Source organism: Mercenaria mercenaria, chromosome 6, assembly GCF_021730395.1.
Source record: "Mercenaria mercenaria strain notata chromosome 6, MADL_Memer_1, whole genome shotgun sequence".
Classification (NCBI taxonomy): Eukaryota; Metazoa; Mollusca; class Bivalvia; order Venerida; family Veneridae; genus Mercenaria; species Mercenaria mercenaria.
The window spans coordinates 6125546-6137451 of NC_069366.1; the positions used below are offsets into that span (position 1 = coordinate 6125546).

General features: G+C 34.2%; 1 protein-coding gene across 3 annotated transcripts in view; it reads right to left on the reverse strand.

Annotated features, from left to right (window-relative positions):
* LOC123549796 (uncharacterized) overlaps window positions 1–5391 on the reverse strand; it is a 29840-nt gene extending 24449 nt beyond the window's left edge. For 2 of the 3 annotated variants that reach the window (XM_045338205.2, XM_045338204.2), the window contains exon 1: window positions 5235–5391. In XM_045338205.2, coding sequence (XP_045194140.2) covers window positions 5235–5237 — 3 coding nt within the window. In that variant the 5' untranslated portion in view covers window positions 5238–5391. The remainder of the gene's footprint in view (window positions 1–5234) is intronic. The other variant, XM_045338196.2, reaches the window with a different exon arrangement.
* Between the last annotated feature and the right edge of the window lie 6515 nt (window positions 5392–11906).

The window sequence follows — 11906 nt, forward strand, 5'->3', positions numbered from 1 at the left end:
TTGCACACAACTTGTATTGGCATACTATCTCGGTTCTTGACGCAAACTGGCCAGATCCCATCATGGGTTTCAGAGTTATGGCCACTTAAAGGGCCAAAATTTGCTATTTTGGCTTCTGCAGCCATATATAGTGACTTTATGGTTTGATTTGATACAAACTTGCATTTTAATATCTATGTCAACAGTAGATATTGGATTCCATGATGAATCCGTCAGATCCAATCATAGGTTCCGGAGTTACGGCCCTTGATTTACACCTGAAAGAGCCATTCGATTTTAACCACTCTTACACACAACTTAAGTCACAAACAGTCCAGATTTAATTTTATACAAACAATCTGAATTTTACATCCGAAAATACAGTCTTTTTCCTACGATGTGTCAAACGTTGCAAAATTCAATAACTGTTTATATGTGTTCTATAATTGCATATATATGTTCTATAAAGTTATATTTTGTATTGAAAATTAAATATGTACATTGTATGTGGTAAAAGTCGTGTGTATATTGTATAACTGTCTATATGCATGTTGTATAATAGCATATATATGTTCTATAAAGTTATATGTTATATTTGTATTGTATAATTATGTATGTGATAAATACAGAGTGTATATTGTATAAGTTGATACATATACATTGAGTAAAAATGTAACTTATATTTATGTTCGATAATTCTGTCTTTATATATTGCATAGTAAGCATTGATATGTGCGTTCTATACCTGTATACTCCAGAAGAGTTCAGCTCGTGTTTAAACATTCGATGTGCATATTTCATTTATTTTAAAAACGATGTTGTGTTGGTTTGCCATATTTATGTAAGCATTTTTGGAAGGTGATTTATCAAAATCATCTTCTCTATGTACTACGAATAACTATCGGCTGCATGCCTTTACTTAACATCTTTTTACTTTACAGGGAGTTTGAATGCATAACTGTATATAACAGCAAATCGCAGTATCATACTATGATATGATTAGTCGAATCAAATCCTGTATGTATTTGGTTTCTAAGTTAGCGCTTTTGCCATTTTTGGAATGGATTCTTTTCATACATGTACTAACATAAATCACCTTCCAGCAGTACTGTACTATCAGTACTTTGATTTGCTAACTAAGACAGATTGCATATGTTGTCGGCAAGAGGTTGGCAAATAAACATGTGTTGTGTTACCGCGATTACGAATATATTGGATCTAAAGCCGTCGAAGAAAACTACACAGAAATAATTATGCTCTTTATCATTTAATGATAATCAGTCTTAGTAATATATGCTTTTCATTATAAACCCATTAATATTCTGTAAAACACACGGCTCGTGCTTTAAAAACAGATGTGCAAACCCTTCAATACATGCACTAGATCGTGGTGGGGAACCGTACATCGGATATAGCTAAAAAGTGATCAGCAAATACGCGTTTGGTTTGCCGTCGGGTTCGATTTTGTTCGCAATTTTAAAAGTTGATTCATTTGAATAACCAAATGCAATGTTTGAATGGGAAAATAGCTGATAACATTTTTTTCCTGGCCATGTAAAGAAAGTAGTTGAAAACATAGCTTCTGCGGGGTAAAAACCCTTGTCTATGGAGTAGTTATATTAGTATGATTTTTTACATAATTATGGCTCTAGGACTCAGATATAAGCCATTAAACTTAATCCATTCATGTGCCGGACCCCTTTGGATAAAATATGGTTGGCTGTTACGTACATTTCACCCCCTACGATTGTGACCAAAGAGATTCTACTTCTGTTCCATTACATACGAATTATTTCAGGGCCAAACGGTTGAAAACAACATTTCAAAAACAAATTATGATAAAAAGTCATACTGACTTATGTGTAGGACCGTAAAACACGTTTTGATCTGTACGAGCGAATTATGATTCAGCGATGACGTCATAAATGTATGACATAAAGTATGACGTCATAATGATGTGACGTCATATAAAAGTTAAACTTGTAATCAAATAACCTATTTTGATTATTCTGTTCATAAATAATTTGCGAGCTGTTAGATAACTAGTTTATAAATACTTCTCAAAATTCTAATAAAAAAGGAACAAATATCTATACGTTCCATTCATTGGCTATGCAACACTTTCTAAGCATGGGGGTAAATTGTAACTGCATATGATCCGAATGACGCATTACGCTGAAAATGTAGTACTGTAAAATGCGAATTATTTGCGTTGTTAGAATTGAAATAATAAATATGTTCCAATAATTTTATCAGTTAATAAAATATGAGCAGTCGTTCGGATGCGAATAATTAAACCACTCGTGCTGCGCACTCGTGATTTAATTATAACGCATCAAAACTCCTGCCCATATTTTATTAACTGATAAAATATAGGAACAGATTTATTATAGCTTGATCTCCTTCTTTATTTAACCGGAAATCAAATCGAGCCATGTTAGAATGTAAAGTAACAACCAAAATTTCGCCGAGTTTCATACAAACAGTTTAATAATTTAGTAAATAACTTTATAAAAGCGTCCCGCCTTTCAACGGACAGGCACCTGGGTAGACATTCCGTAACTTCGTTACCTTTAACGTGATTAAACAAATAATCAAGGCATTCGAGTGATTAATCGTCTAATATACCACGGTTCAGAGTTCAGATGCGTCGGAATTGAACGCCCGAGTGGTTAAATACTGAAGCATCTGAACCGTTGACCCGTGGTAAATTATGCTGGACTTCATTTAACTGAAGAGTAATGTACTGGATGTCATGCGGCAATTTTACGTCATAATTGACGTCCTAATGCTCTCTTATTGGTCCGCGAGTCAACCGTGGTTTATCGCAGAATATACAGAGCTTGATTTCTTTCTTTTTTAACTGGAAATCAAATCAAGCCATGTTAGAATATTATATAAATGGCATCATAAGATAATTGCATGTATGTAATTATTATTGATATCATTATTGTGTGCAAATAATACCCCATGTGGCCATATCTAGATCTACTTACATCTACATTTCAATGCCGGGAATCAGTACAAAAAAGCAAAAAATTACTGTAGGAGCATCACTTTTAATATAAATATGATATATCAAGTGATCATTCGCATAGGTTTATGCGGGTATACTTGAACTTGTTGACCTCTAATGATGTGCTTTGTCCCACCAAAGACTAATAAAAATCTATATCTATTTGTTGTTTGTGTGTGTAGCAGAAAACTTGAGGGCTAAAGTGATACAGTATTTAGGAAACGATCTTTGTTTCTTACCGCACCAAGGTAAACTGATATTACCCCTTGGTGCCATTAACCCTTAGTGCCCTGATGAGGGCTCCTCGGCCGAGTGGTTAAGGTAGCTGACTTCAAATCACTTGCCTCTCACCGATGTGGGTTGAGCCTCACCCGGGGCGTTTAATTCTTCATGTGAGGAAGTCATCATGCTGGCTAACGGAAGGTCGGTGGTTCTACATAGGTGCCCACCCATGATGAAATAATGCACGGAGGTCTTCCTCCACTATTAAAGTTTGAAAGTCGCCATATGACCTATAATTGTGTCGGTGTGACGTTAAACCAAAAAAAAACTTAGTGCCCAAAGGGCGAAAAACCAGTACTTTATCAGTCAAATAATTAGTTGTGTTCTTTGTATCATATTCGGCAAACGTATGTTTTGACTTCTTCCCCAGTTTTTTTGTCCTTGTTCTGTAATGTCATTTAATAATTGAGCAATACTTCTTTTGACGTTTTTATTTGAACGTCTATTGTGGGGTGCTGCTATTGAATGTGTTACAGATTTAGGATGATACATTTTTTCTTTTTCAGGATTCTGTTGTTAGATGTAAATACTGCTAAACAACATTTATTTTGTCATTTGAGGCAGTCAGCAATGTACTAGAGAGGCGTTGCTGTAACGACGTTTAAAAACACAGGAAAGAAAAACTAGAACATTCCGCCTAACGGGGGAAGATGTCGGTTGTGATATGTCAAGAATCACATACGATGAACAGTTGATGATACATGTTATGCGGAGCAAATCTCCTATCCCTTTTCCATGCAAACTGACCAGTCATTTGAACAATCTCTAAATACATCGGTTGTTAATTTTTTTCATAACCTCAAAATAAATCACCAGATATCGCGGAGCGATATCGAAAAAATGTTCTGTTTCTTTATTTATATTCACATAGATTACTTTCGTTCAAATCTAAGAAGATAGCGAGTTACTATCATTATAAGGTAACACCTACTTTTTGAACAACCCAAATTTATTGTGCTCGTGCTCGTGTTTACACAATGCCAGATGGTGGGCATAACAGTCCTGAGACACGCCTTCGAATGGCGCACAGTCCTGAAAAGCCCTTGACACCGGCATACATACAAAGACAAAGACGCATATATTTTAGATGAAAATCCTGAAACATTATACATTTTAACTACGAGTTGCGTATAAAATCCTCCTTTAAATGATATAGGCTCCTAACTGTGACCAAACAGATTCAATGCTTCAGATTAGCCAATTTAATTGTGCATGTTTGCCAGATCTTCATTGCGCAGATGCATATCTGCTTGTAGGCAGCTACGCGCCTGCAAGCAGACTATGATTCAATGGTTGTTCCAACAGTAAATACGTATACATGTTTAACAAAAAAGAATACTTTGTTATTTGAAATTAAGTTTTGTGCGAGTTGATTTTTAGAAAAGCCAATTAATTTCTTAAGTTCTCCATGATTACCGATTCCGAGAGGATATTTTCTTTTAAGCATATCAGTAACTGAAATCGTTGTTAAAGACACGCATTGCCAAGCTCTTCTGAAGCTAGGATACATCGTTTGCTAGCATTGCACATGTATATACATGTAGCATAAACAGATACTATTTATAAAAGATCAGCCTATCAAAGTGCAAACGATGATTCATCCTAAATCTGTAACACATCCAGAAGTAGCACCCTACAACTGTAACATATCCAGCTAAACTGTAACATTTTATAAAACCACGAAAAATTAGACCCACAGTGATTTTTCTACCTCGTATTATAAGTGCATGCCTAAAGAGGGTTTTAATCGATGCAAATGAGCATAAAATATGGTTGAAATATATTTTAATCAACTTCTTTTAGATAATTTTCTATCAAAATTTCGAATTTTGTCATAAAACGCTTGATAGACATCAATATACTGTGTTTCGCAGGTTAAACCATGTCTCAACAGTTGTACATACCATTGATCTAGAAAAACAATTTTTACTTTTGCAAAAAAGAGATAAATCTTTACCATTCCTTTGGCAAACAAAACACCGACAGCGATTATTATCCTCCGAATGCTGTAACGTTATCCAGGAATACTGTAACAGTAGCATCCAAATCTGTAACATGATATCCTCCACAACCGAGTCTCGTGTAACAGTTCCTCCCCCGTGTAAAAGTAGAAAACAGTCGTAACATAGTGTATTGGATAGACAAGGAAGTTTAAATAATTGTCGAAAAAAGCTATTAGGAGGTATGGTATTAAAACAATACCTAAACTTGCAACTGCTTGTGATCTGAAACAATAATTGTGATATCAGCTAGAACATTGCTTGTACCCGTGAACAACATGTGTAGTGCAAGTATTAAACAATACGTTGTAACTGAAACATCAAACAATATGGGTTATCTATAGAACAATACTATCAAACATTACTTTGGGTTTCCACTTTTTCTATCTTGTTAATCTCAAAAACATGTACTTTGCATATACGTGTAGGTCATATATATTACATGTAACTTCAAGATGATATTTGACCAAATTCACATTGCAAAATATCAAAATAATTTGATTCTATCCCATGTTGTAATATTCCAATAACATTGGTTGCACATTTATGATAAATTCAGTTTACAGTTATTTTAGTAAATATTAGATATAGACATAAAGGTAAGATCACTTTCACTTTTATGAGCTTATTCAGTATTATGTCGAGTTTTCACAGATAAGCTTTACATTTTTATGTACATGTATACGAACAATATATTGTTTGCTAGGTTTAAAATGCACAGCATGAATGTGTACAAGATTTACTGCCAGAAAATTGAGTTCTTTTGTAAAAGAAAAATGAATGTTATCGTCACATTTAAATGTGAATGTAGCTCTACGAACACAGATGGTTCGTTTTAAAATGCACAGTATGAATGTGTACAAGATTTACTGCCAGAAAAATTGAAAGTTCTCCTGTAAAAAAAAAAATTGAATTTTATCGTCACATTTAAATGTGAATGTAGCTCTACGAACACAGATGGTTCGTAAAGAAAATAGCCGCTATGAAAATCTAATGTAAGCCTGAAATATCAAAGGATTTATACAATACAAAGAAACACAGTTTTGTTTTCATTTGATTGCTGTACGATATGTAGTTCGCCACGATATCTTTTCGATTAGGTGTGTATTTTTGCCCTGAAATATAGAGAAACAAGTATGGTGTCAATACAAACTCTACCCCACCCTTTCCCATTGAATAAAATATACGGCAAGTAATAATGTCTTAACAGTACAATGCATTATCTTAATGTTAATGATGGATACTTATTACATAGTTAAACATCTCAACCCATTATCGTTGTATGAAATAGTTAGTATTTTCCAGTCCAGCGTTGTACAAATTTAATTACAATTTAGAAAAGTTATAGCAAATAATACGTAATAAGTTTCTAGTGAACTTATACCGATGTCCAGGAAGCACTTAACATGTAAAATTGTATGCTGGTTATACCGCCATACCTAATGCGCAACCACACTTAATTCTGGTTATGGCTGTAACGTTTAATCAGACTCGAAAAATCATCAAAGAGCAATAATTCCAAGGAAATTCTTTGAACAGAAACATCCTGATGTACGTAAAGCTCCTCTTCATAAAAATATTGCAATAACGTTTCTTCAAAATCCGAGCAGTAATTTTGGAGAAGAAGTCTGGACAAGAATGTCTATGTAATAAACTTAAGGTGTGTACCTACAAGCAGCAGGGAACTTACCTTTCGAGAAAAATCTATGGGGTTTTCCCTACTTCCCGAATGGAAAAGCTGAATAAAGAATCATTAGGACACTGACAAAACTTTGAGCAGTAGAAATTTAGAAGAATATATCAGGTTCAAAATGGTGTATTTTATTTAACGATACCAAGGATATTCTTATGCAACGGGCCTTTTGAAAGAGTAATTTTGCTTCACGAACGGGAATAAAGTAACTATACTTAGTACCAAGTTTCCCGTTCAGGAAGAAGGGAAACCACATAGATTGTTTCCTGAACAAGATTTTTCCCCTACTGGCATATCATTGACCTAAAGCGAAGTTACAATACACATTTAAGTTATACCGAGTTACTTTCTTCTTCTGACCAGGTGTTGTGCAGAAACAGGGTGTACCAGTGGCTTACTTTCTCAATACTGAACCATCTAAAGGGACTTTTACTCCGCAATTACTATCCCAGTGAAACATGGCAACGATATGCACACATTAGCTTGAAATCAACTTTCACTGAAATCGGGAATGTATTAACAGTCATCTCGGAATAGATTTCAAATATAAAAATCTAATGACCATGACAGCAAAAATAATTCCACCATAAAAAGCCATAGATTGCGTGCAACTAAGCTTGGAACGTATCATTCCTATTGTTTCATTTAAAACCTACTAAAATAAAGAAGGTGCAATCCAGACACACTTTATTCGATCATGACCAAGGGACTAAAACAACGCAATAATTAACAATTTTTTTTTAACTTGTTCATCTTATACTAAAAGTGTGAGAATTGTAGAATTACCTCTAACCACACGTTGTTAATCTAAGTAAAACACAAGCCTTACCGTCTTACCTCTTTAATATCTCATAAATACTGACATGCAAAACTTCAAATATTTGCAACCTAAAGTAAGAACAGTATACTGTGTAAAGCTCACTATATCACTGTGTTACTTTGAGAAATCGGATCAGTAAGATCTAGGATCTATTTCTGTATGAAAATTCTTTTTCTTTCTTTCTAATATTAAGAAATTATTGCCAAGGACGAAATAAAGATGTGCTCAAATTATTGTTGAGTACTTGCTGTCGTCCAATTTCTTTTAAATCGAGCTTTTTATCGACTTTTTAGTTCATCCTGTTTAGTAACAGCTAACGCATTTAGTACGTTCTTACAAATGTTGACATCTGTTATTACATTTGACTATCGGTGTAACATATGTTGACATCTGTTATTGCATTTGACTATCGGTGTTACATATGTTGACATCTGTTATTGCATTTGACTAATCGGTGTAACATATGTTGTCATCTGTTATTGCATTTGACTATCGGTGTAACATATGTTGACATCTGTTATTGCATTTGACTCTCGGTGTAACATATGTTGACATCTGTTATTGCATTTGACTCTCGGTGTAACATATGTTGACATCTGTTATTGCATTTGACTCTCGGTGTTACATATGTTGACATCTGTTATTGCATTTGACTGTCGGTGTTACATATGTTGACATCTGTTATTGCATTTGACTGTCGGTGTAACATATGTTGACATCTGTTATTGCATTTGACTGTCGGTGTAACATATGTTGACATCTGTTATTGCATTTGACTGTCGGTGTTACATATGTTAACATCTGTTATTGCATTTGACTATCAGTGTTACATATATCGCTACCTCTCGTTGCATTAGACTATTGGTTTTACGTATGGTGCAATCTGTTGTTACATATGACAATCCGTGTTACATATAATACTACCTCTTGTTACATTTGACTATCGGTGATACATATGATTCTATCTGCTTTACATTTCACTATCGGTGTTGCATTTGATGCCATCTGTTGTAACATTTGACTATCGGTGATACGTATGATTCCGTCTGTTTTTACATTTGACTGTCTGTGTTGTATTAGATACCATCTGTTGTTACATTTGACTATCGGTGATACGTATGAATCTATCTGTTTTTACATTTGGCTATCTGTGTTGCATTTGATGCCATCTGTTGTTACATTTGACTATCCATGTTACATATGATACTTCATCTTGTTACATTTGACTATCGGTGATACGTATGATTCCATCTGCCGTTAGATTTTGACTATCGGTGTTACATTAGATCCCATCTATTTTTATATTTGATTGTCAGTGTTACATCTGATGCCTGTTTAAATTGAAGCTCTTTTCATATTTATATTCTAACGACGTGAAATTGCGTAACTATATTAAAACGAAAACCAAGTGTTTAATGCAACTTGCTGAATTACTTTTTTCCTATGAAAATAAGGTCAAATTTTGTGTTTATCTAAATAATACTTATGCCAGATTATTCGCTTACCTTTTCTACCACCTGGCCCTTGTCATCTTATTTGAATTCTAGCGTTTTCATTAAGTTTTTGAGCTTTTATCGACTTGTTAGTCTATCCTGTTCAGTAACAGCTAACGCATTTAGTATGTTCTTACATATAATGACATCTGATGTTACATATGTTGCCATCTGTTGTTACATTTGACTATCGGTGTTACATATGTTGCCATCTTTTGTTACATTGTACTGTCGGTGTTTGCCATCGGTTGTTACATCTGACTATCGGTGTTACATATGTTGCCATCTGTTGTAACATTTGACTATAGGTGTTACATATGTTGCCATCTGTTGTAACATTTGACTATCGGTGTTACATATGTTGCCATCTGTTGTTGCATTTGACTATCGGTGTTACATATGTTGCCATCTTTTGTTACATTTGACTGTCGGTGTTTGCCATCGGTTGTTACATTTGACTATCGGTGTTACATATGTTGCCATCTGTTGTAACATTTGACTATCGGTGTTACATATGTTGCCATCGGTTGTTCATTTGACTATCGGCGTAACATATGTTGTTTTCACTTGCTGTATTTGTCTATCGGTTTACGTATTTTACCACCCGTTGTTACATTTGACTATCGGTGTTGACGTCGGTTGTTACATTTGACTATCGGTGTTAACGTCGGTTGTTACATTTGACTATCGGTGTTGACGTCAGTTGTTACATTTGACTATCGGTGTTGACGTCGGTTGTTACATTTGACTATCGGCGTAATATATGTAGTTTTCACTTGCTGTATTTGTCTATCGGTTTACGTATGTTACCATCTGTTGTTACATTTTACTATCGGTGTTGACGTCGGTTATTACATTTGACTATCGGCGTAATATATAGAGGATATTTGTTTGTTTTGAGTGAATATGGAATATATGTCACTGAGAAGTGAGAAAATTTCAAATATTATCACGAGCGCGTAGCGCGAGTGAAAATGTGAATATTTTCTCACTTCGAGGTGAGATATATTCCATATTCACGAAAAAAACAAACACATTTTCTTTTTATTTTATGCTAACTAGTGAAACACTGTATTCTATCAGTTAAATATTTTCATATCTCATCGCTCACACTGTGAAAATATGAAATCTATATTTTCACACTGTGAGAGATATGAGCTCCGCCCCCTTATACATTGTGTATGAATTTTAAATTATTTGCTTAAAACAGGATGAAAATTATAGTCGCGTTTTGTTCTTTATAGTATATTTCTCGATTCAAATTGTTTTACTTAAAGAGAATTTCATACCGTTATGCAGCAAAATATAAAACAAAATGGAACTTTGTTGCATGCGTCTTTATATCGTCACATCACGTCTGACGTCATGTCTGATTACGCGCGTCTGTTTCCCGTGCTGAGATTAAAACAGTTGCAAAATGCATTTTTCAACGTAATTGGGCATAAAATAAAAAGAAAATTTGTTTGTTTTTCGTGAATATGGAATATATCTCACCTCGAAGTGAGAAAATTTTCACATTTTCACTCGCGCTACGCGCTCGTGAAGGCCTTGATTTTTTGTTAAATAAATGTTGTTATCACTTGCTGTATTCGTCTATCGGTGTTACATATGTTGCAATCTGTTGTTACATTTGACTATCGGCGTAACATAATTATGTTGTTATCTCTTGCTGTATTTGTCTATCGGTTTTACATATGTTACCACCTGCTGTTACATTTTACTATCAATGTTACATATGTTACCACCTGTTGATTTATTTGGCTATCGCCGATACATATGTTGTTACATTTGACTATCTGTTTTGATTTGATGCCTGTTTTTAAATGAAGCTCTTTTCATAGTTATATTTTAACAACATCAATGATTGCGAACATAGTGCATTTATATGTTCTGAAGAAAAACAATAAAGAAGCCAATGGTGCGCCGTGCTAACAGTCAAATGCTAACCCTAACGCATTTAGTACGTTCTTACATATGTTGACATCTGTTGTTACATTTGACTATCTGTGTTGCATATGATTCCATCTGTCGTTACATTTGACTATATGTGTTACATATGTTGACATCTGTTGTTACATTTGACTATCTGTGTAACATATGTTGACATCTGATGTTACATTTGACTATCGGTGTTACATATGTTACCACTTGTTGTTACATTTGACTATCGGTGTTACATATGTTGCCATCTGTTGTTACATTTGACTATCGGTGTTACATATGTTGCCATCGGTTGTTACATTTGACTATTGGTGTTACATATCTTGCCATCTGTTGTTGTAATACAAACATACATCAGATTTGCAAAACATTGCTGAACATTGCTGTCGGGTTTAATTTAGATACATGTAAAAAAACTGAATTCTGGGAAATTTATGGTGTAAAAAAGACCCTGAAATGGTTGTGTTTTATCTATTAAAATAGAATATGTTCAGAGATTTTCATTATATCTTAAAATTTGTGCCAACGGATTAATTGCCGTTTTATACCTGAACAGGTGCATGTGTGTTGAGGGAATGTAGATGCAGTACGTCATTACAATTTTATGACTTAAATCCTGTCTAGATGAACTTGTAACTGAAAAGTTATCAAATATTTTCGTTATTAATCTTGCAAATATCCG